The sequence below is a fragment of the Myotis yumanensis genome, unplaced genomic scaffold, assembly GCF_028538775.1.
Source record: "Myotis yumanensis isolate MYYU_CA2020_CCGP unplaced genomic scaffold, mMyoYum1.0.hap1 SCAF_10, whole genome shotgun sequence".
Taxonomy (NCBI): Eukaryota; Metazoa; Chordata; class Mammalia; order Chiroptera; family Vespertilionidae; genus Myotis; species Myotis yumanensis.
Genome location: NW_027223761.1, coordinates 25,082,824 through 25,109,384, shown reverse-complemented (window position 1 = coordinate 25,109,384; position 26,561 = coordinate 25,082,824). Strand labels below are relative to the sequence as shown.

Here is a 26,561-nt window from a genome sequence, read left to right as displayed (position 1 = left end):
CCACAGTGGCCGGGCACAATTGTATTTTGATAATGATTGTCTGTTACCCTGCCTCTGACATCTCATTCAGAACACCTCAAGAATGTTAAAGCACTAAGTTGAGGTATGGTGGGGAAGCCATTGGGCACGCATATTCCATATACCACTTTTATGGCTCCCTTTTGCAAACTAAGGGAATTTGACAAATGCATTTCCACGTCTCTTAGTCTCTAAGGTGTTGAACCCAGAGAAGTGGCAAAAGATTTTCATTAAACCAATTTGCTGTCAACCTACAGCCTTGTTCCCTGGCTTTGTTGAACATACACAGGCACTATCATGCAGGCAGTGAGCATGTGCACACACACACAGCTGTATACCTGAGTCCATTATTAGTTTTTAACAGTTTCCTCTTCTGCAGGTAATTTTGGTTGAAATTTTACATGCATGTCTAATTTGGACCCGGCCTCAGAGAGTGGCTTGGAGGAATAGGCAAAACATTAGCAAAGACATGGGTAAAATATTGCTATGAAATAAATGTGTCTTTTCCTTCTTTTATTACCTGCACAACGCTACCCATGAAGGATGCAGCCACAGCCATGGAGGTACACATAACGCCAAATAAGATACCTGAAAGGAAAAAAAAAACAAAACACCTCGTTACCATTATCCAAACTGGCTTTGAGGGGTTCCTTTAGCTTCTGCCCAGGACTCCCTCTGACCAGGCCCTATTGGAAGGGATGTCAGTGAGAACCATCCTCCCTTCTCAGTCCTCACAAGCCCCATGAGGGGCATTTAGGAGATTTTCTCCCCAGAACTAGCTCTCCTAGGTCAGGCAGAAAGAGCTAGAACCTAGCAAGTGTCACATACTTTTCTATCCAGGACTCAAGAAGAAAACTGTCATGTGAAAGCAACATGAAACTATGGAAAGGGCGCTCACAGAGGCTAATCCAGACTAAATTAGTGGAAACTAATTTCAGTTCGACCAACCAACAATCACCTGAAGAAGATACTAACCTCTCTGGGATTCTGATAGTTTTTCAACTTGGAAATCACTAAACATCTATATATTTTACCTCAGAGGTTTTGCAAATCTGGAAAGTTTCCTGGTCTATTTCCCAATAGTATTTATGCATACTATCCTTATGGTATATTGTGTAATGAATTACTTGTTTTGCATATCTATGTTGGAGAACCGTAATGGCCATCGGGTACCATACTCTGGAGGTCCTTGAATGGTGCCTCTAGCATCATAGGGTCTTGCTGAGTGAATCAGCATATACGTCTTAGTCATCTTTTAAATAACATGTATTCTTTTAAATCATCTTTTAAAAATAGATTTTTAGTGTATTTTTGTTTAAAAATCACCTTAAGAGTACACTTGATACCCATAAACTAAAAAAGAGGAAAGAGACACAGAGTTGGAGATAGACCTAGAGGGAAACACAATGACAGAAACAGAGAGAAAATGATTTTGCTCATTCTGTTTGAAATTCTCTCTCAGCTAAATACCTAGCTCAGTTTCCAATGGGACTATTAATTCCATTTTGTCAGACACTTTACTAGATGCCAGTGCTATACAGTTAGAACTTGACACCTGCCCTAAGGATCTCTCATTCTAATAAGGGACTACATGTAAATACATGTAAATATATATCTAACAGTGTCTGATACACAGGCAAGTACTATGTTTTGCCAATATTATTACTTATTATTATTACATTCAGGTTTAGTAAATGATTGCTATGATCAGGAACTCATTCAAAATTAAATCAGGTTGGCAACTTTTATGCTGTATTTCCCAACTTCTCAATCTGACACAGAAAAATAAGGAAACTCACAAAACACTAAAACCAAGTTTGATCAATAAACACATTTCAGAATTCTAAAATTGTTCCTGTTATCTTTAAAGATGATAGATTAGATTGCAGAAAACAATGTTTGCCCTGATTCCGTGTTGCTTTATAAATGAGAACAACATTACCTTCCTGAGGAAAGTCACAAAAGATATGTTTCCTCTCGACTATTGATTACCCTTTTGCTAGACCAACAGTTATGTGTTCAAGTGAGAATCTAGGCAACCACCCCTCAACCCAAGAATTCTGCTTTTGTGCTGACTAGAGAATTGATCCAGCCTCCTCTCCCAAAAATCTTTATACTTCCACCAGATTGCAATCAATAGCAACCTGCAAGTCAGGGGGTTTAGAGAAATTGGTGGGGGTTCTGTAGAGACCCGGAGTACATGGACCTACAGACAAAGCAGCAAATGTGAGAGGGAAAGGAAACTCCACAGTTGCAGCAGATGCTGTGGGTTTTCCCAGTGCTGCATCAGCCCAGAGGATCAGACAATAAACCATGGGCATAAAGAAACTTGTACCTCAACCCAGCATACTCATAAATGTCTGCTAGAAATTGGGATCATACTGGGAGCAATGCCCATCCACCTGTTATTAGCTCTAATTCATTATGCAAGGTAGTAAATAGATCCAGGCGATTCAACTAACCAGATAACAAGCATCTGGTCAGTGTTGATCTCTCCTTGTTCAAGCATAAGTACAAAGAAACAGAATATATGTGATTCATGGCAAATATTGCCAAACAAGGGAATAAATATATTCATCTAAATGCTCAAGTAAAGACTATGCTTTCTGGAAGTAATTTACCTTAAGAACCAGAAAAGAAAAGTATTTAGAAACTGTTTGGCAATCTCAATAGGATGCAACAATATGTAAACTCAATGAAGCAAATAAGAAAAGGGCAAGAGGAAACAAATGAGATGAAAAAAAAACAAGACAGGGTGCAACATCAATATATATAGGTGAAGATGGATTCAGGAGTGAACACAAGAAAATAGAAACCATGATAGTTGACCAAGCACTTCCACTCTTATGTATTTACAAAAAAAAAAAAAAAAGATTGGCTGAAACCGGTTTGGCTCAGTGGATAGAGCATCGGCCTGCGGACTGAAAGGTCCTAGGTTCGATTCCGGTCAAGGGCATGCATCTGGGTTGCGGGCACATCCCCAGTAGGAGGTGTGCAGGAGGCAGCTGATCGATGTTTCTCTCTCATCAATGTTTCTAACTCTCTATCTCTCTCCCTTCCTCTCTGTAAAAAATCAATAAAATATATTTTAAAAAAAAAAGATTGTACCAAAGTATTCATAGCAGCTTTATTTATTATAACCTCAAACTAAAATAGCCCAGGTCTACCAATAGAAGTAGAAGTTTAAAAAACCTGTGGTACATCCATACAATTTCAAACTACTCAGCAATGGAAAGGGATGGACCATGGGTACACATACAAAGTATGGATTAAACTCAGAAATATTATGTTGAGTGAAAGGAGTCCTACAAAAAGTGTGTGATTCCATTTATGTGAAATTCTAGAAGAGGAAAGTATCAGAATAATGGCTGCCTCTAAGGGAGGGGAGTGGGAGCAGGGATTGACTGGAATGAGCAAAAGAGGACTTTCCAGGGTTATGCTAAAGCTTTACATCTTCAATGGCTGTATCGCACAGGTGTATGAATATGTCAAAACTTAGCAAACATAAACTTAACATGTGTCCATTTCATTGTAGAATGAAAGATAGATTTTGCATTAAAGACAAATTTAAGCAGTTATTGAATTCTAGTTAATAATATGAATGAAAAAAATTAGGGGAAATGTATTTTAACATGCTGATTAATGAATGGTTAGAGATCTGGATGGATATGTAAAAAAGTAAGTTTGGAAACATATTAATGGAGAATTCAGGTGGCAGATATATTGGGCATTCATGGCAAAAGTATCCAAACCTTGCTGCATGACTTAATTTTTATAGTAAAACGTAAGGAACAAACACAAATAGCACAATTAAAATTATTATTGTTAAACTTTTTTTGTGGAGAACTAAAAATTGGCATTAAAAAAAAACTTGATTTCTTTAAATGTTTTTAGAGGAAAAGAGCCAAGTTTTGGAAATAGGAAAAACACTGAAGGAAATGGAGAACAAACAACCCAAATGAGAAGAACATTTGAGAAGAAGGAGATGATTAAACTACCAATATTAGCAGGCAATTACCATACTTACTAGAAAAACAATTGAAATTTTGAAAATCAATAATAGTTGTGGAAATGGCAATATATATGCTTTATAAAATAAAAACAAAAAGATATAGGTTTTCCACATTGATCATAAACAGTTTAGGAAATATGGGGAAAGCATCTCATTGATAACATCAATGAAAGAAGAAAAAAAGAAGGAAGAAGAAAAAAGGAGGTAGAAGAAGAAGAAGAGGAGGAGGAGAGGGGGTCAAGCAGGAGGGAAAAAAGACATGGGCATAATTAATATCTGGAATCAAAGTTGTTATATTATAAAATGGAAAAAAATAAATTATTATTTAGGTGTACAACTTACAAAAATGTCAATTCTCCCCAAATACATTTTCAGGTTTAATGCAATGCCATGGGGGAGAGTGCAGTTAGGTAACATGCAATATATTATTTTAAAGTTAATCTGAAAGAAAAACTACACATGAATAGGCAATGTTTTTTGTTTAAAAAAGAGATAATAATAGAAACATTTTTAAATTTTAAGCTAAAAAAAGGTGACATCATTAGGTAGCTATAATTTTTCAAGTTCATATGTCTTCCAAAATACCTAAATTTTTATAATATGTAAATAAGCATATAGTTTGTTCATACTTAGAAGTAAAATGTATAAAACTATAATTCAAGATAATAAGTGTTATTGTGATTAAAAATGTAATATGCAATTTTATGACTAAACAAAGAGAAATTCTTATTTGAGGTGAGGTTACTGGGAGTTGAGTAATACAGGATTCTTTAGAAAAGAATTTGATTTTAGAAAGGGACTGGCCACAGTGAGCAGAATATCTTTCCATGTAGAGGAACTAATATGATCAATGCATAGCATAATCAAAAGATGTTGATGTGATGAATCTGAAATATACACAAAAGGAGGTAAAAAATAAGAATGGTGAAAGGTAAGCTAGCTGGTCCCCTCCTGGTATCTTTGCAAGTATAAGAATCTACATGTGAGATTCCATTTGTGTCCTGAATGGCATGTGCAGGACTTTGACATGTAGCACATGTACATTTCGTGACATGGAATGAAGATCCCCTGGCTATACCTACATAAGCCTTTACTGATCCAGGTGCTCAGCTTGTCGGAGAGATGGGGAAAACAGCTCTTGACAAAATCCTCAAAGGTCACTGTTGCTAAGGCATTGATGCTGGCAGCCACGGTGCTACAGGGAGAGAAAAGCAAAAACATAGTCCAAGTAAATAAAGCTAAGCCACCAACTTGCACTGTTTTCCAGGGCAAATAGATAAGGGCTCTAAGAAAACAGAACTCCAGGGGAACCACATGGCCTATCTACTCACTCTTCCACGCTGCTTCTGTGCTTAATGCTCTTTTAATTCTTCCACAAAGTCCACCGAAAAAGCTAGTTTTTCATGTTTTAACTCCAACTAATTTCTTTTAATAAGATATCAAATGAGTTAGCAGAGAGTAACAGAAATTGTGTATGTGGGTGTTTGCTTGGGTGTGGCAAGGTGGGGACAGCTTAGATTGGATTTAAAGCAAGAAGTGGTGACTGCCCTAACCCAGGTGTCAGTTCACTTTGCCATTCAGTAATGATTCATTCATTCATCAATACCGTTCATGCATCTGTTTATTCATACTGGGCACTAGGCATACAATAGTGAACAAGAAAGACAAAGATCTCCCACTTCATTTGGCCACAGGGAAATTTAACAACCAATTAAGTAATTGATAACAATTGTAAAAACTGTGACAAAGGAAAATAACAAAGTGCTATGACAACATGTCTCTCAGAGACCTAAACCAATATGAAATTAAAAAATTCTCCCCTTAGGAATTGATGGTTACAGTAAGCACTGAAGATACCCATGCATTTTGGGGAAATGATGTTCTAGAACAAAAGGAAAATTACATTTAAATTCCTGAAAGCTCCTTGCTTTCAACAGCCTGGAGCCATGAGAGGGGCTCCTGTGTAATTAGTAAGGGAGTAAAAGACAAAGGGTAAGCCTAGGGTGGAGCCAAAGACCTAAACTCATGAAAGCTCTGACTTTCCAATCAGAATTCAGTTGTATGGCCCTAAAACTCACTTAGGTGACAGAGGACCTGAAAGTTGTGGTTTTCTTTGTGGAATGACATGGGATCTTATTGAATTCCTTATAGAGACCAGCAATATCTCAGCCAGAGAATAGATAACCATATTAAATTCACATGGTGCAAAATCACAACTACAAACCAAAGTTCTGGAACAGAAACAAGCTAATGAATGAAGCCTGACTAGCTATTTTCAGTTTTCCATGGACATTCATGAGTAGTTATTTTGTTATCCTCCATTGCACATTTGAAGACTTGCTATAGCTACACCAAAGGTATGAAAGAAAATTCAAACTTTTTCTTCTTTGATAATGCAGAATAATAAGCCATTCATTTTAGTTTGAATAGTTCTATATCCTCAAAAAATTAAAAATGGGACTTCCTTTGGACCCAGGGATACCACTTCTAGGAATATATCCAAAGAATCTCAAAACACCAATCAGAAAGAACATATGCACCCCTATGTTCATGCAGTATGATTTACAATAGCCAAGATCTGGAGGCAGTCCAAGTGCCCATTAGTAGATGAGTGGGTAAAAAAGCTGTGGTGTGGTAGCCTGGCTGGTGTGGCTCAGTGGTTGAGTGTTGACCCATGAACCAAGAGGTCAGGGTTCACTTCTGATCAGGGCACATGCCTGGGTTGCGGGCTCTATCCCCAGTGGGTGGCATGCAAGAGGCAGTTAATCAATGATTCTCTCTCATTATTGATGTTTCTATCTCTCTCTTCCTCTCTGAAATTAATAAAAACATTTTTTAAGAGCTGTGGTACATTTACACCATGGAATACTACTTGGTTGTAAAAAAGGAAGGACAATAGTTTGGTGAGGGCCTAGAGAGGGAGAGGAGGGTTGGATGCAGGTAGGAAAAGGGGGCAGGGGAAAGGGTATCACCTAAAATAATGTCAACATTAAAATTTTTAACTAAATAAAAGACAGTTTGCCACTGACAGTGGGTCCTTGCAGGTGCCTAGTGAGTGTGGTGCAGGCCTAACAACTTCCCTGGAGCCCCAGTGGTGGTGAATAATTTATTTTTTAATTTAAAAAATAAATGAAAATAAATAACAATTTGCAAAAAAAATTAGTACACTTGAACCTACATAATTGTATTAACCCTTGTCACCCCAATAAATCCAATAAATATTTTAAATGTTCTGAAAAAAGAAATAGTGTATACAATATGATCTCTTTTTTTATACACTAAAAGGTATATATGTTCACATAAGTAAAAAATGTTCTGATTTGTTAATAAATCATTAACACTGATTAATACAGTGGGTTGTGACAAGGGGTTTGAGGTATAAGATATAAAATTTTTACTTTTATGATCTGAAACTGCTAGAATTTTGACCCTGATAAAGTAACTATGTTAAAATTGGCCTTTAACAATTCTGTAATTGATTCTTTGCAATTGAGCTCCAAGAAAGGAAACAAGATTTTCCCACCAGCTGAGTCTCTGATTCATAAAGGGACATAATATAAACCTTCTAAAATATTTCTCTGAATAATTTTGAATTTAGAATAATGTCTACATGTGGAGGAAGGCAGAGGGTCCTGCTTAAAGGAAAATAATGACACTATCTTACTGTTTTAGAGCATTGCTCCTAACACGGTTGCCCCTCCAAATCATTATCATCTTTCACCTGAATTAAGACAAATGCCTCCTAACAGGTTACTTACTTGCACCACTCATGTTTTTATTATAGTCCCTTCCCCACATGGAAAACTGAGTCTTAACTGTATGACATCACTCATTCCCTTGCTTCAAACCTTCTAATGCCTTCCCATTTCATTTGAAATGCCAACTCTACCATTTCAGGAAGGTCTCCATGATCTGATGCCTGCTCCCCAATTCAAACTCATCCTCATCTGCTCTCCTCTCCTCTCCTCCCAGTTTCTCATGCTTTAACTCTTCATCCCTAAAATATTCTATGCAGTTTCTCTTCGGGGGTTGGGGAGGGACTTTGGAATTTGCTCTTCTACCTGCCTGTACAGGTTCCTGCCCATGCTCTTCAATACCTGGCTTTTTCACATGCTTTAGATCTCAACACAAAAGTCACCGACTCAAAGGGGAGATCCCTAAAGACCCTATGAAAAATATAACCCCCAGGCCTCACCTCTCTCTCAGATATCACTCTGTTATTTCCTTTAAATTATTTGTCATTATCAAACTATATCTAGTTTATTTTGTTCACTTATATATTGTTTATCTTCCACGTCAATTAGAATGCAAACTCCATATGAGGGCGATGTCAGTCCTGTTTCTGCGCAGTATCCCTACCTCCCCACAGTCTTCAACTGTGTCTGGCATAATATAAACCTTCTAAAATATGTGTCTGAATAAATGTATGAATAATTTTGTATTTAGAACAATGTCTACATGTGGAGGATGGGCGTTATTAGCTGCCTGAGTGTGCTATTGAAAATGGGGAGAATGGATTGCAAAGGATAGATCTGTTGAATGATAAATGCCACTGGGCGAGCTGCCTTGTGATAGGGTGATGTGAAATTATGGGAGAGCGGGCATCAGACAAGGTTGAGAAAATAACCAGAGAGGTCTAGTGTAGGCTCAGACCTAGGCTTACATCCTGCCCCTGCAGTTTACTATGACCCCTTGGGTAAGTTTTAGCTACCTTGCTAAATTTCCGTTTCTTATCTATAAACTGATGATAATATGAGTAAAGTTTCAGTTGCATGTAAAGTGTGGCAACTAATGAGCAAGTACAAATAAAGCATTTAGCAGGGCAGTTGGCACACAGTAAATACTCAGTAAATACTAGTGATCACTACCACCATCCCCCTTATCATCCTTACAGTTACCATCATTATCATCACAGCACTAACCTCAGAGTTCCACTGAAGGCACAAGCCACAAAAAGTCCTGGTAGCCCAGGCATCGTGGCAAATATCTCCATGACAAAGTACGGCATCAGCTGAAGAGGACGAAAACAAGATAGGATTAGTGGTCTCATCAGCAGTGTCTGAACTGTGAGAATGTAGCTTTTTAGCAAAAGAAAGTGAAAAAAAAATACAAATGTAATAATAATAGAGGAGTGTGCCTGGACTAAGGTAGCTGCATACTAGCAAATGATGTTATGATCAATCCAATTCCATGGACCTGAGGTCCAGCTGTAGGGGCATGGAAGGGGGAGAAAAGAGATAGTATTAGGAAAAAGGGCTGGAAAAAATTTAGAAGGTTCAAAATTTAAAATTTTTCTTTTTTTTTTTTTTGCAAAGTATGACATCTTTTGTTTACTGTTAAAGTTAGCAATTAAACCCTAGAAACAAATGCTTAAAACAGGTCTTTAGCCCAGCTGGCATGACTCAGTGGTTGAGGGACGACCTATGAACTAGGCGATCACAGTTCCGTTCCTGGTCAGGGCACATTCTTCAGTTGTGGGCTCTATCCCAGTGAGGGATGGGCAGGAGGCAGCCGATCAATGATTCTCTCTTATCATTGATGTTTCTATCTCTGTCTCCTTCTTCCTTCCTCTCTGAAATTACTAAAAATATATTTTCAAACAAAAAAAACAAACACAAAAAACCAGGTCTTCAGAGAATCTAGGTATTACAGTTCTACTCTGTAGTCAGATTTGTGAGAGAGAAGTCCCCATAGGATACAGGAAGACAGTTGAATATATAGGGGATCATATTGCACACAAAGGGAGGTTTTTAAAATATTTAAAATAATTTTTTAATCCTCACTTGAGGATCTGTTTATTCATTTCAGGGACAGGAAGGGGGAGAGAAAGAGAAATAGAGAGCGAGAGAGAAACATCAATCTGTTGCTTCCCACACATGCCCTAGCCAGAACCGAATCTGCAACCTAGGCATGTTCCCTGACTAGGAATTGAACCCAAAACCTTTTGGTAGCATTGACAACCAAACCCATTCATTAATCCCACCTTCCTCTCTCCTCAGCCTTGTTCTAGTTCCTGGCCTTGTCTTCAAGGAAAAGGTGAGATACCTTCTTTTTACATGTTTATTCCCTTATATTAGAACCTCATGTGTGGTAATACACCCCAGAGGAGATGAAAGCCATCTAGTCTTTGGGGTGTGGAAAGTGGTTATAGATCCAGGTGAAAAAGAGAAAGACCCCACATTACCCATCAATGGCTAAAAGCATGCTCGTTTCGGCCATTTCCCAAAGGGAACTTGTACCTGGTCTGGCGCTGAGATAATGCCAGAAGTCCAAGGGTCACAGTCTTTGAAGTAGGAGTACATGATCAAGCCAGAGAAGACAGCACACACCAGAATAATCCAGAGACCCACCAGGTTGAAGTACAAGGCTCTAGAGAAGAACACATGGGTATATTGGTAGCCTCTATGCCATATTATTGGGAAGTCACCACCAAACACTCACAGTAAAACTTTGGGGCACCTTTTTGCTTAAAAATAAAATTCTACAGTCTACAGTCTTCAAGAATTATTACATCTTATATTTTTGCTTTTCTGTGTGTTTGACAACATTACATTTTTTAGACTGATTACAAAAGTTGAATGAAATAGATTTTTGATGGATTTTCTTTTTGAAATTAGGAGTTTTTCTGCAAAACCTTAATGTGTGGTGTGAGATCTATTTTCTTAGATGAAATTTCACATAACAATCACTCACATATAGCTTCAAGTGATGTTCCTCCCACTCAATTAACAAAACTGTCAAAAAGCCAACTTACATTTTAACATATTTCCTTCCAGAGGGATAAGAAGATAAATGTAGGCATAGACAAGTTTTGTAAACACACACTTTGGAGATTCATTCACATGAAAATTGAAGTGTTTTTTTAAAGAGGCAATAGAAAGTATGACAAGCCCAAGGTCATTTTACCTATCTTTTTTTGGAGCAATTTGTTTTATTCTGTGATATACAGATATGTTTAATGATAATTATGCATATAATTTTGCAGCATTCTTTGGTTATTTTGCATTTATGACTGACCTTTGAAAGTCAATTATTCATTTTCTTAATCTCAGAGGAGACTTGAAAGTAGGCTAAACTTACATTCGTCTGAGAGAATAAATCTCAATCTGTCTCTAGTTGCAGGGACCAGGAGAGCAACACTGAGCATTTTCTTGGATCCACTCATTGTTTGAAGGGAATTAAATACATCCACATTCAACTGTAAGGACACACATTCATTTCAAAGGCCCCCAAAACCTGTGCTGTACAGCTATACCTAACTTTCACAAAACCCTTCAATCAAAGTATTTATTTATTAAGCAAATAAGTTAAGTAATTATCCCATTGAAAAGTTTTTATTTTACATGATTTACATTAGCAAAGGGTCTTATCTCAAAAGTTGCTTCCTTGGGAGTAGTCCAACCATGTTTACCTTTGAGTTTCATTTGTTTGTTTTTATTGGTAGGGGCTTGAATTAGAGATAGCCTTTTGGGAATACCATTGATACATAAGGTGACCAATACTTATGAATGGCATTGGTTGCACTCTCACTATTCCTCCATCCAGGTAACTCTGTGTACCAGCTTCTTCTGAGTACATGGGATATAGCAGTGAGCACACAGACACCCTCATGGAGCTGGATATTCTAGGACTGGAGGCAAGTAATAACTGCTGACATCAATTAAATGAATAAGATTATCTTTGATGTGATAAGAAATATAGCCCTGACTGGTTTGGCTCAGTGGATAGAGCATTGGCCTGTGGACTCAAGGGTCCAAGGTTCGATTCCGGTCACAGGCACCAAAAATAAATAAATAAATAAATAAATAAGAAATATAAAGAAAGTAAACAAAGGCAATGGGAATGGAAAATAAGTGACTGTGCTTGGATGTGCTGGTCTGAGCTGGGAGATGGGATGGCACTAAGAAGGGTCTTATAACCTACATCAACTCCTCCTACCCTCAGAGCACCACTTCCTGCCAGCAGTGCTAACAGATAAACGATACCTTCAATTCTAGTTCAATTTAAAGCAGAATTTTAAACGACTGTTAATTTTAGATGAATATCAAGATCAAAGACACATTTAATCTTAAATGCATTTTCAGAAATTCAGCTATTTGATAAAGTGATGATTATGTGTGTAGAGGATTTGTTAATACTATTTATTATCATAGGATATAAGTATTTACTAGTGAATTGCTGAAACACTAGATAATACTTTCACTTCTGAGAATGTGTGAAACACGTAAAGTGATATATTCCCTTTTAGAATGCAAGTTACAACATGGTAAACCATGCCCAGGCAATTTTATCTTTTTTTTCAGTCTACCTAAGACACTGTGCATTGAAAGTACTTTAAAATCAGTTGCAGGAATATTCATAGCGACTGATTCTCACTCTAAGAAAAGTTGAGGGCATCCTGACAAGTCAGGGGAGTCTGGAACCTTGGACAGCAGCAATGGGGATATAAGCTATGCTCGTTTGTTCCTATCAGTTTTGCAAAAGAGTGTGTACCTTCCTGTGGTCCCCACTGGAGAGCGTGGGCTGGCTGGCAGGGCCTGGAAGAGGCTTGACAAGCTGTGTGTCTGCTGGAGTCCTTTGGAGTGAGCAGGCCTGGCAAGGATATCCTGGCAGGACTTGGAGCACCGAGAGCCCCATTCTGACCTGCCTCATTACCTTGGGTTGTCTTCTTTTTCAATCTCCCCTTGGACATTTTAAAGGTATATCCATGCTGAATCAAATCAGTGACAAAGGTCAACTTGTCACAGAAACTATAAGAAATACGTGCTGCTTACCTCTGCATCACTCACTACCCACACCTAATTTAACCTAGTTACTTCTCAATAAATGGAGGCAGGAAATGATGGAGAGCCATGGCAGACAGACTATTAAGGTCAAACCCCAGCTCTACCACTTCCTTATTGAGATGGGAATAGTAATGCATGCTTCAAAATATTGTTGGAAGAATTAAACGAATCTTTCTGTTTCTCTGTCTCTTTTCTACACACACAACATTAGGAAGCATATGATGAGTGCCCAATAAGGGCAGAGAAAACATAGAGATGTTTCTTTATTCATAACTTACAGCTTGGCATGCTTCTCTGTTTTGCAAGAAATGCATCGCTGGATGGTTGACTGATTAACTCCATAGATCCCGAGCCACGTAAAAGTTCCTCCCACTGAGATGGTCCAAAAAGTGTGCCGCCTGAGAGGATCGACATCAAAGCTACGAGGCAGGGAGAAGTGAGTGAACAGAGATTTGTTTTTTTTTAGGGGATTAGATCATGCGGCTAAACCTTTATAAAACATGGAAAAAGTAGCCTTGGACATACTCAATTATGTGTAGTCGAGATCCATTTGTTGATAGCTCTAATACATTGTAAAATCCACCAGTTTGAGCCGATCCTTGAATGAGGACTGTTAAGAAGCCCACAATCATGACCACCATCTGGAATGCATCTGTCCACACCACCGCCTTCAATCCTCCCTGAAATGGAGAGAATGGGTGAGAGTTCTAAAAATGAAGCCTGCAAACTTCCATCGCTGTAAACATGAACCATATTTCTTTCTTTCTTCTCTCTTCCTTCCTTCCTCATCCTTTCTTTCTCCCTTTTCTTCTTTCTTTTTTTCAGCACAGCTGCTGAGCCCCTTTTATGTGTCAACTATGATGTTAAGCATGGGATGAAGAGAGATAGATTTCTTCCTTAATTTCAGAGTTTAGGATCCAGTGGGAGAAGCAGATACTAGACAATAATGTAACATTTTACTTAAAATTGTGGAAAGTGCAATTAAAAAGGAAGGGTTCCTATGAAAGCATAGAGCAGGGAGTCCTGACCTGGTCTTGTGAAAGTGTCACTAGAGCTAAGTTCTAAGTGAGTAGGAATTTATCAGGGACAGAGGACAATGAGGAAAGGGGAGCAGCATGTGTGAAGCAAGGAGAAGCTGCCTGAGGAAGTAAGAGAGCTAGAATGTACAGATTGAGGAATATATAGAATGCCCAAAGGGAGGTGGCTGAATTTGCTAGAGACCAGATTTTGACAAGGCCACTTAAATGATTTCTCAAGAGCAATAAGAGAACATTAAATAGATTTATATAATGAAAGCTTTATTTGTTTCTCAGTAGTTGCAGTAATGATTGTGAGGACAATAAATTGCAAGGACCACAGGAGAAAAGTTGAGAGACCAACTCAGAGTCTATTTCAGTAGCCCATGTGCAAAATGACTGCAAATGAAGAAATAGAAGTTGATGGATTTCAAAGATATTTGGGAGGTAAAACCAACGTAGATTGTGATTAATTGAATACATTTGAGGAGAAAGTGAGGAAATTGAGGATAATCACCCATGTCTGACTTATGCAACCTGAGATTTCTTTTCTTTTGTAGTGACAGTGAATAAATTTTGGAAAGCCAAGATGGTAGAATAGTTAGAAAGAAAAGAAGAACTAGGAAGGAATGGTAGAATCTGGATATTAATGGAGAAAGGAGTTTTAAGAGCTGAAGGCTGGTCAAATAGTGAGATGAACAAACTAGAGTGTCGAGAAGATGGATCTAACCATAGAACAAAGTGTGATTGGACAAAAGGTTAGAAAGGGTGTGGGAAACTGTTTATTGCCTTCACTATTTGATAAGCATAAGACACCCCCCGCCCCCCCCCCCTCCCCCGCCCCTTCCAAGGCTGGGTGCCTTTGAAGCCCTAGCAAAAGTCAGAGCTAGGAGCCACCTCTATTTGTCCAGACAGTGGTAGCTAAAACTACTCCCCCATTCATTATTATGTAAATCCTTGCTGATGGGCTAGTCTGCCTGTTGCCAGGGGTCGCCTGCCTAAGGGCTATACTATGGGTGCATCCCAGATCAATAAAAGCTTGGTGAAGCCTGAGCACGGGAGGAAGTCCTTCCCCTTGAGTTGGACTTGCCCGCCTGGTCCCCCGATATTTCAAATTATCTCTTGTCTTTTCATTTTCATTTGTATGCGGCTCTGCTTCCAGGTTCTGAACCCTGACCCACGCGGGACGTGGGAAGGAAAGACCCAACAAAAGGGGGTTATCAAACCTGGCTCCTCTTTAGAGTCACTTGGAGAAACTGAAAACAAACCAACAAAGAACAATGTCTGAACCCCATCCCCGGGAGGAAAATTGAGATCTGGGGTAGAAATCAGTCCTCAGAGTGTTTTCTGAACAATCCCCAAGTGATTCTAGTGTACAGTTCTAGTTGAGAACATGTGGACCAGAGGAAAACATGAAAGAAAGAAGCTGCTAGAATAATCTAGGTATAAAGTCCCTCAGAACAATGGTGAAGGTGGAACAAGCAAATTAGGAAAGATTGAATGAAGTGGAAGGCAGGGGTAGGTGGGTGGAAATGTGCTAGGGTGAGGGACTGCGGCATGGAAGGGTTACAGAATGCTACAGAATGTGCTAAGGGGAGGAAATAAAACATGAGAAATTGAATGTGCTCGGAGGGAGGGGGATGTATGAGGAAGAATTGTGTTGCCAGGATATGAAGAAGGATTGTGTATGTGCTGGGAGGAGGGACTGACGTATGGAGGGGGGTTGCAGGGTTAGGAGCCATGGAAGAAAAATTGCTAGATTGTCTTAGACCAGTCAGGTGTGACTCTGTTTACCCCCCCTTTGTGCTTATGAACTTTCTGTGAACTTCTAAGGTAACACTGTTTTGCTATAAAGGATCATACTGCACCCTTGGTCTCTGCCACATGCCGCAAGGCTTCCCAGAGGGGGAAGGTACGGGCTGTGGTCAGCTGGCCAGCTTAATAAAGGCTATTAAATTTAAATTCTGAGTCGGTGGTCTATCTCGTTGAGCCAACCCATAACAGAAAGAGATCAAGCAAAGAACTAGTAGGCATATATGCATAACCCATGGACATAGACAATAGGGTGTTGAAGGCCTGAGACTGGGGGTGGGGGTGGGCTAGAAGGGTTAATGGTGGAAAAGGGGGGATATAGGTAATACTTTCAATAATAAATATATAAAAATAAATAGATCAATAAAAATAAAAGAGCTTTGGAAATGAATAGCACTATGAGAAAGCACATGGTATTTTTAACAATAAAAAATAGAATGATCTTCCTTTGCTACTCCTCCAGAGTGCCAAGAACTTCTGTGAAAAGATCACAGGCTTCATCATTGTACCATGAGTGTCACTGAAATATTTAATCAGTCTGTGTTGCTTACTTTCCTAAATTGCGTTTACTAGACTGCAACCAGGGCTTACATTCCTAGAGTGCATACCCCTGGGCAGCAGGAATCACTTCTTATTCTTTTACTATCTTTCCGTTGTCTTAGGCTATGCAGCCATGGGATTATCTGTGTAAAGAGACTGCGATATATGTGAGCAAACATGTTAGATAAAGAACCCACCATTTTGGTGAGACACTGGAGCCCCTAACCTGGCTAGAAGGTGGAGAAGGGACAGAGGTGTGGTGGGAAGAGATTAGAAGGGTGGATTTATTCACTTAATGAAAGACTTTCAGCACTAGGCTAAGAAGCTTATGCTTCATCATGTAAACAATGGGGAGAATTAGGTCAGTCAAGTGGCATGAAGAAATGGATGTTTTAATCTGCCAGAAGCTAGCAGGGTAGAGGGAAGAACTGACACCAATTTAATAGTCCATTTAGTTCATTTTAACTTACTGTGATGATTAAACTATCCTTACTTGTTTCTGACATCTTACTTTTTGGTTTCTATTTGTTCTACTTTTTCTGTTTTTTGTTTTTTTTTCTCTTTTCTTCTCTTGCATAAATCAGTTGAGGTTTTGCTTTGTTTTAATTCCATTTTTCCACTTTGATCATTTTATTTAAATGAGTTCCCTTGAAATTTTGCCATAAATTTTTATTTTAAGTAAATTTTTATTGATTTCGGAGAGGAAGGAAAAGGAGAGGAGAGAGAGCTAGGAACATCAATGATGAGAGAGCATCATTCATTGGCTGATTTTTGCACTCCCCACACTGGGATCGAGCCTGCAACCCTCTGCATGTGCCCTGACCAGGAATTGAACCATGACCTCCTGGTTCATTGGTCAATGCCCAACCACTGACCACACTGGCTGGGTGGTGGTAAATATTCTTGGTTCTTCACAGTCAGCTCCTGAAATATCATTTTGCTAAATACACAACTATAGGTTGATAATTGTTTTATTTCACTGCTTTGAAGATGTTATTCCACTCTTTCTGTCTTCTGCTGTTGTTGCTAAGTCAGTCTTTAGCATCCCTAGCACTGTATCTCCTCATCACTGTATAGGCAGGTACCTCAGAACAACTAATCTCAGATAAAGCCAGATGCTTAAGGAGCAGGAGTCTATTTTTAACTTAGGGAGAATTGTGCCTGGAATGGAAGGTAGAGAGAACAGAATGGAAACTTTGTAGCATAAACAACTGGTGAGATTTGCAAAGATGATAAAAGAGAGATAAGGGCATTTTAAAACAGTATATTCTGGGGAAAGAGTGGGATCAGGGAGGAGGGGGTCAATAGGTGGGAAAAAGGGGGACATCTATAATACTTTCTACAATAAAAATAAATTAATTTAAAAGTTGCATATTCTCATGATATATGTTAACAGAGTATGTGGTATGCACATAATGCCAAAATACATGTAGGTCTGCTATGCGATAATACAGCAAGTACTTTATTGTTCTCTACAGAAAGGAGGGAAGAGAATCCAGCTACTTAAGACCCATTGTTGTATTCTTAGCTGGATACTTATAGCCAATGTATATGATGTAAATGGCTTAGAGGAATAAAGGTTCCCATGGCAGGGCATAGCAAATAATAGGTACTCAATGAAAGTTTGTTGAACTAAGTGAATTATAGCAATTATATAAATGTTGCCAATAACAACCAGGTTTCTTGGTTAAAGACTGAGCTTGTGTAAAGCTAAATGTTAAATGTTATCATAGTAGCTCCACGAATAAGAGATAAAAGCAAGCTGTGGAATGCTCAGATTTACAAAATACCAGCCATCCTTGCTTACTCAACCATTGCACAGTGAATAATAAACTCTAACCATGGTTTATAATCACTATAATTGAGCAATTTGTATTTTTCTCAGAAATTGCATTTGGGCCCTAGCCAGTTTGGCTCAGTGGATAGAGAGTGGGCCTACGGACTAAAGGGTCCTGGGTTTGATTTTGGTCAAGGGCACATGCTTGGGTTGCAGGCTCAATCCCCAGTAGGGGGCATGCAGGAGGCAGCCAATCAATGGTTCTCTATCATCATTGATGTTTCTATCTCTCTCTCCCTCTCCCTCCTTCTCTGAAATCAATAAAAAGTATTAAAAAATAAAAAAGAAATTATATTTGGTCACCTAATCCTCTGATCAAGGAGGTACATTATTCATTAAATCTTCTCTTAGCCCTGACTTTCTCAAATGAGCTCAGAGCTTAAATTCCACTAATGGTTGATACCAAAAATAGTTTTAAATAAAACATCAGCACTTTCCTCAGGAAACTGCAACAGATAAGCCCACATACTTCTACTTAATTTTAGAATAGCAATTTCTATATTTAGATGCCCTGCTGCTGGAGATTTGCCCTTATCCTGTATTAGGAGATAGGACTAAATCCTTTTTCACAGCTAGATACTTACCAGAGTGCAGTAGAATGTGCAAACAATTCCTGTTGCAAACACAGAGCCCCAGAGATCAAACCCAGTCACTACAAAAAGAGAAAGAATATTGAAAGAAGTTTTTCTGAGAAAAGCAAGCTTGACCAGTAAAAAGTAACAATATTTTTGTCAGTGTTCTTTATGGGCAAATGAAAATCAAATTAGAGTTTTCTCTTGAATGTTCTCACGTTGACAAAGATTCTTTTACCACATTCTTATACTTTCACTGAGTCCATAAATTTCATGTAATGTTAAAAGCCAACTTTTTTATCCTAAAATCCTGAAGCTTCTGATATGCACCAATTATTTGTCTTTTGTTTTTGTGTTACTTTGAGTATATCAAAACCAAATAAACATCAGCCATGAACTGATATTTCTGAATATAAGCAGATAGCATGATTAAACTAAATATTGAGAACTTCCACATATCATAGATACCATTATAAAATTGATTTCACTTTCTTTTTCCTTTTTGTTTCTGGGATTCTATTCTCTCAAAAAGGGTCAAGAATAAATCTTGAAGTAATGACTATAAGCACCGTTTATTATTATACTCAGATTATCTGCTTTATGAAACCACTGAGAAATCACCGCATATTATGGATGATCTTATGTAGTGGTTGTGCATGTATAATACCAAAGCTCCCATCATTGCAGTGATTACAAAAAACAAATGATTAAACTGTGTGTTTTGGACCATGTGGGCAAAATCAGGTAACTCATTATTTGCATTGCTTTCAATGTTCAACTTTTAGAGGTTTATATTGTGACTCCCACAGTAATTCAGGGCACCCCGAACACAGGAATGTCTCCCCAACATGTTTTAGGAATATTTCCCAAGGCCAGAATGCAGGCATAACAGTGGTGGAATGTGCCCAGGGAACTGTTGATAACTCACCTTGATTGAGCGCCAGAGCAGGAGCATACACCACCACTCCCGTATAGAGAATCTGGTGGAGAAACAAGCATGAGGTAAACACTGAGAGAAGACACATGGAAGGGAAAGCTGCCTAGAAAGTTCCTTATTGACCTGAAATGAATTTCCTTCAACTTGTTCACCAAGCATTTCATTCCCATCTACTCTAATTTGAAAGTTGCTGACCACTGTAGCTAGTTTGCAGAAGGGGTATAAGTGTTAGGTGGAGGAATAATAGGGTTGGGCTTTTAAGATCGCTGCAAATTTTGGGATTTTATAGCTAGATCTGGTGTGTTTCTAAAGGATAGAAAAATGGGCTTCAAGTTAAGTTTTTGATTCACTCTCCCTCTCTCTCTCCCCCTCGCCCTCTCCCCTCATACACATATCATAATGACACAAATATGTTTTAGCAGTTTGTAAGCTATGGATTTTAGGAAGATGGAAAGCATCTGTGAGGAGGAAGTACTGTGCAGAGAAGACTAATGATGTGGGTCATCTGCACAATGAGTATAGCTCCTAACTCCCAGAACTGTGACCACTGCCCTGATGGAAGTGGGTGCAGTGCCATTTCATTCTATATGAAATTTCACCAGTTAGAGATTTAATGAGGGCTTTAAAAGGTAAACACCTATAGACAGATCGTAGATCATTCTTTTCATCCTTTTATTTCTCTCAAATCCTTCAGCCTGTGTGAATGGGAGTTTTGATTAAGAAAGAGGAAGAAGGTTATCTTTCAGCAGAACATGCTTGGTGAGTAGTAGGAAACTCGCCAAAGGTGTGCCACATGCAAGCTGAGGCTGCATGAGGGCACCCCAGAGCCTGGGAGGGAGGAGAGGAGTCCAGAAGGGGCAAGTGGGAGTGGAAATATTGTCTACAAATAATTTTCAACAAAACGAGTATTTCTGATTCAACTCAGTTAACTAGACTTTTTCTTAATCAGTTAACAGACCATTTCATATCTTCATATCCAAAGCAACATATACAGATTTTTTTTTAAAAAAGAGCTGAAGTAAATATTAAGAAAATGTTTTATTTTTCTTTGTGGTTTATGATATACATTGGTTTGCTATTATTTGTATGTATATATGGAGTATATGCAATGGATAACTAGATGAAATCACATATCTCAAAAGTGTTATCCTTAAAAGAAACTATTTTCTTCTTAGTATCAAATTTCTCTCTTTAAAAAATATATTTTATTGATTTTTTACAGAGAGGAAGGGAGAGAGATAGAGTTAGAAACATTGATGAGAGAGAAACATCAATCAGCTGCCTCCTGCACACCTCCCACTGGGGATGTGCCTGCAACCAAGGTACATGCCCTTGACTGGAATCAAACCTGGGACCTTTCAGTCCACAGGCTGACGCTCTATCCACTGAGCCAAACCGGTCAGGCATCAAATTTCTCTCTTAACTGAGTTAACTACCACCTGAAATAAATTAACCTGTATCTTGTCACCCACAATTCCACATTTGTAGCTGCCCTTATCCTTACCGTCTGCACAATGTAGATGACTGTTGCAGCATAGCGAACTCCTTTGTTGAATCGTAGTTGTAAGTACTAGAAAGAATAAAGAACGTGCAAAGAGTCAGTGAGTCTTACCTAGAACTGCTAAGAAGTTTCATTTTTTTGTTATTCCTTGGAATTTAGTGCTTTGGACTTGCCGTGTGCTTGTATGCTACTAGTACATACATGGCAGAACAAGAAAAAATATGGATTGCTTAAAGTCAAATATATATTAAAGCTCAATACTTGTTCAAGCTTCTCAAGATAATCAGGGAAGATAAATAGGTTGCTTAAAAAAATATGAGCATTCTGGCTTGCTACTCAGGATTTTCCTACTGGATATACTAAAGCCATTGTCACCTTTTATGTTCCCATTGCTGCAAAATTCACTTCAGGCCTTTATTTAATCTTTCCCAGACTACAGTAGTAGCTCCATAACTGATTTCCTGAATTCCAATCCTTCCCACCATTCTATTAACCACACATCAAGCCACATTGCTTCTCTTAATGGAACTCTGCTTATGTCTCTCTTTTCCTCAAAATCTTTATTCTGCATTGTGGATGCTTTATATTCCAAACACTCTATTGTCTGAGCCATGCTTTTCTTATCTTAAGTAAAACTATAAAGACAGTATGGAGAAAAGGGTACATGAAAAAAATAACTAGATAAATAAAAAGACTCCTTGAATTCTACTTTGAGCTTTGCCACTATCTCACTCATTGATCTAAGCATCTGGTTTCTCATCCGTGAAATAAGAGAGACTGTTCCAACTGTATAATTTTACATATGAAAGAATGTATTGGCTTATTCAGAGCATTCAATGGCCATCTTTGCTGTGTCTACAGCTATTACTGCAGTCAAAAGTAAACTGAAAGTTCAACAGAAAAGTTGCACGCTTCGGGTTTGCACAGGTAACATTTAACATCATGTTCGATTATTTTCAAAACCCCAAACCTGATTTAGTCACATTATTTTCCATCTCAGGAAATAGCAAGTCAACTTTTCATGTTGGTTCAAGCCCAAATAATATGGAACATGGTTACTCCTCACTTCCTCTCACTGTCCACATCCAGTTCATAAAATAATTGTGGGGCCTACCCCCCAATTTCAAAACACAGTTACTTAGGTTATCTCCTCTGCTGCCACTATAATACTATCATATCTTGCCTAGATTATAGCAATACCCTACTAATTAGACCCCCTTCTTCAGCAGTTAAAACCTTATAATCATTCTCAACATCCAGGTAGTGTAACACTCAAAATACAAATCCCATCATCTCACTCCTCTGCCCAAACATGGTAATGACACATATCACAGTAAAAATCAATTCTTACAATGACCTAAAAGGCTTCATAACATTGATTAAGACCCTATCAGACCTTAAATATCTATTTCACAACAAACATTTTGTAATATCATTTACTATGCTAAAATAAGAATCAATAGTGATATCATATACCTATCCATCTAATTTCTCAAAATTTATATATAATTGCTATGATACCACAAATTTAACTTAAAGAGAAATAAAAAGGAAAGAAATTTACCAAAAAAGTAATCTATAATGCTTAAAACCACTATAAAAGAAGATATACAGTAATAATATCCTGTGTATTCTTACAACAAAAAAGTTTGAATTGAAGAGTAAGGAGTTTAGAAGCCATACAGTTTGATAAGTCCAAGAAAAATGAGAAAGCAGGTAGATCAGACACCAGTCTCTAAACTAGTGTTAGATGTAAACAACAAACTGGATTTATTACTGTGTGATAAAAAATAAAAAATAACATTAATTGAAGTGGAGACAGCATGATGAGACTAATTATAAACTAAGTGGAGACAATGAAAATGTATGATATTGCAAATGAGCTGAGCCTAATATATAACTTGAGGGTGAGAACAATTCCTTATGCTTTGACAGGGGACAGGGTGGTGATAAAGTAGCACAGATGGCATATCTTAGTCTTGAATCTCATTGTATATCAAAGCATTTAAATCAGTTGGCTACTGCCGTGTAATATCCACCCCAAAACTCATGGGCTTAAAAATCAAGGATTTATTATTTCTCATAATTTTGAAGATCTGTTGAGTGATTCCTCTACTTTTTCCCCTGGGCTCCCGTGGGATTGAAATCACCTGGAAGATCAGCTGGGTGAGAAGGTCACTAAAGCCTCTGGTTGGTTGTTAGTTGGCAATGGCTGGTGACTAGGGTGTCTCTGTTTCCCTCTGTGTTCCCACTCATGCTCCAGAAGCTAGACCAAATGGAATAGCTTCCTGGCATAGCAGTGTCAAGAGAGCATTCCAGGAAAGCAAAGGCAGAAACTCTGAGCCTAATGAAGCCTAAGCTACACACATCATTTCTGTCACATCCTGTTGGTCAAAACAAATCACAAGGCCAAGAGCTGGGGAAATAGACTCTACCCCCTCCCATATTTAGTGCTTTAAACAGTCCCAGAAAGAATATTTACCGTATGGATCAGGAACAGGGAATGGATGATGAACAAAGAAACAAATTCAAGCTTCGATAGATAGACTAAGTCATAATATAAATCTGGGGACAGTAGCAACAACCACAATAACAATACAAAACTCTTATGTAGCATTTACTGTTTGCCAGGATGTGTTAAAAGTATTTGCATATGAATGTCAACTGTAATTGAAAAAATAATAAAAAAGGTTTTGCATTTACTACTCAGAGATGTCTTTTGAGATAGGTGATTTTATCATCACTATCTCACATATGCAAAAATCAAGCACAGAGAAGTTAAGTCGTTTTCCCAAAGTCATAGCAGAGCTGTCATTCAAAGCCAAATAGACTTGAGTCTGGAGTCCATACTCTTAATCCCTATGCCACACTGCCAGTTCTTACAGAGCAAGAGACAATCCCAAAATAACTTCATATGTACTTTACATAACCTTGATTTCTTACTATTGGAGAATTTAAAAATATGTTGAGGGCAACAAACTTTGTAAATTAAATTTATATACTATAACGCTATAGGCATTCCCATATGTAAATATATTTTTAAAACAATAAGTAATTAGCTTTTTCAACCCATGTTTGTCCCATGGAGGCACTGATATTGTAAATATTTTTCTATTTCTGTACTAATTTAATAATCATTTAGCTTAAAGGATTAAAAAAAAAGAAAAAGAAAAACAGCCCTCTTCTGTTAAGAGTCCTCTGCTGTGACTTAGTAAGGATGTTTGATGAGGAAAATAAACACTTTTTTTCATAGGAACTAAATATTGGACATGCAAATTCAATTTTTAACTTGACATTTTTCTTGAGAATTATTGCAAAGTCAAAACACGACTACCTCATTTCCTCTCATTAAAATAATCCCCATATTTGTATTATTGAGCAATTCTTTCTCATTAAAATATTTTCTATTTTTTGAAAACATTACCATTTCCCCATTAAAAACTGGAGCATAGTAATAATTTGTATTAGAATGCTCATTTCTACTATCTGATGGAAAAAGATACAGACAAAATGGTTCACAGTAGGCTTCACTCACCATACAAGCTAGACTAAGTCATTCACCTGTACTATCTCTGTTTTCCTACAGAAAATGACAATATTCATGATATTCATTCTGTGGGCTTTTCAGAATATGTTAATAATAATACAAATAATAACTTTAGCTCTCTCATTGAGAAGCTCTTAAAAGTTAGGCAATGCATTCAGTAGTCATACACAGGTTCTCATTTAATCCTTGAAATAGTCTCATGGTGTTGACTCCATGACTTTGTTCTACATAAGAAAAAACAACTGTGTCTGTATCCAAAGCTTAAGCTTTTTCCAATAGCATTATAATATTTTTCTTAAAAATAGGTGAGTATTCTTTAATTACCACATATTATTATTAAGAGGATGTGTATTATTAGAGAAAAAAGCAAAAACAACAAAAGATTGATCAAGTGGAGAGAAAATAGCAACTCCTCCCAAAACAAAGAATAAGGGGAGAGTTGTCTTACCTCATAAGTGCTGGTGATGCCAGATCTGTAGAACACAGGCAGAAAGAGCTCTGATGTGAAGATGATGACAAAAGTATACGCAATGCAGAAGAGTGTGAAGGAGGCCCCAAAGCGGTAGACCTCAGAAGGGGCCCCCAGGACAGTGACAGCTGACATGAAGCTGGCTGTCAGAGACAACGCCACGGGACCACAGCTCATTTGTCTCCCCCCAACCAGGAACTCCCTTGAAGTTGCCTTCTTTCTCTCCTTAATAGCAAAGAACACCCCGATTCCAGAAGAAATGATAAAGAGGGCTGCAAATACGACATAATCCCAAGCCGCAAAGTTCTTCACCTCCATGCCGGGAAGTTTAACACCAGAGAATTGCTTTCAACCAGGTCTCAGGGAAAAGTTGCTTCCAGAAGCAAAGCTCAGTACAGCAGATGCTTTGCTGAGAGAGCAGACTAATTCTGTGAAGAGAGCGATGACCAGAGACACCTTTGTGGATCTTCAGACACCAAGCAGTACTCAGGGAAGATCTCAAAGGTTGACTACAGGGAGGAATCTGGTAATGGTGTTGGTACCAACAGATGAGAACTTGAAATCTGCCCCTGACCAGGAGCTGTCTGTTCCTCTACTCAAGCATATGCCACAGAGAAAGAATTCAGATGTGTTCTGAAATTAATAACCAAGTGGGAGGTGGGGGTGGGGGATTGGAGGTGGAATGGACTTGCCAGATAACATGCTCTTTTATCTGCTAGATTTTTTTAAAAAAAACTTAAAGTTAAACATTACTGGGAAACAGAGGTGATACAGGTTGACCACCTCAGCATTTTAAATTAGTCAAATGGAATCTGTAAAATGCAAACACAACCCCCTCAGTGGTGTCTTTGTCCTGAGTGAGGAAGGGTGGAGGATGTGAACCTGCAATCGCCTGAGGCAGTGAGTGTGGAGGGAAAGGAGCAAAGACCAAGGAATCAGGAGACCTTTGCTCAAGTCGGCTGAAGCTTCAGTGAGCTGTGATACTGTTAACAAATCATTTAACCTTTCTGAGACTCATATGGTCAAGGGAATAATGATCCTACAGGGTTGTTATGAGTCTTTACGAGTCTCAAATTTCCTTTCCCTCTTTTATCTGATCTTTAAAATGAAAAAATAATATTTACCTTATTGGCTTACAGGGAAGCATACTGAACTTAACAGTTGATTCTCTCCAGTCTAGGCTTTAAAAAATACTTACCAAAAATTTAATAAATTATTTGTAGTCCTCAGCTTGATCGTCTCCATCTCTCCTTCATTTTGACCAATTTACAATACTTGTACCTAGAGCAGGGGTGGGCAACCCCTGGCACGCGTGCCAAACATGGCACGCCAGTAACTTTTGCTGGCACACAAAACCCTCTCTTGTAATCTTCCATTTACAATTTTTTTCTTAATATCGACTTTTTTATTTTTCAGATAAATTCAGTGTAGGTGCATCTTAGATAAATAAATAATTTTACATAACAAGTTATCTTAAAGACCATAGACATGGATTGACGAGAGAGGGGAAGAGC

At 38.1% G+C, this 26,561-nt stretch overlaps 1 protein-coding gene across 1 annotated transcript in view; it reads right to left on the bottom strand.

The window, feature by feature from the left end:
- The window catches only part of SLC5A12 (solute carrier family 5 member 12), a 36,509-nt gene extending 10,877 nt beyond the window's left edge, over positions 1-25,632 (bottom strand). Inside the window, exons 1-10 of the mRNA XM_070426634.1 lie at positions 25,027-25,632; positions 21,035-21,100; positions 19,522-19,573; positions 18,606-18,673; positions 13,342-13,496; positions 13,095-13,235; positions 10,270-10,399; positions 8,953-9,041; positions 5,113-5,225; positions 539-606 (exon numbers count right to left, since the gene is read on the bottom strand). Coding sequence (XP_070282735.1) covers positions 539-606; positions 5,113-5,225; positions 8,953-9,041; positions 10,270-10,399; positions 13,095-13,235; positions 13,342-13,496; positions 18,606-18,673; positions 19,522-19,573; positions 21,035-21,100; positions 25,027-25,365 — 1,221 coding nt within the window. The 5' untranslated portion in view covers positions 25,366-25,632. The remainder of the gene's footprint in view (positions 1-538; positions 607-5,112; positions 5,226-8,952; positions 9,042-10,269; positions 10,400-13,094; positions 13,236-13,341; positions 13,497-18,605; positions 18,674-19,521; positions 19,574-21,034; positions 21,101-25,026) is intronic.
- Between the last annotated feature and the right edge of the window lie 929 nt (positions 25,633-26,561).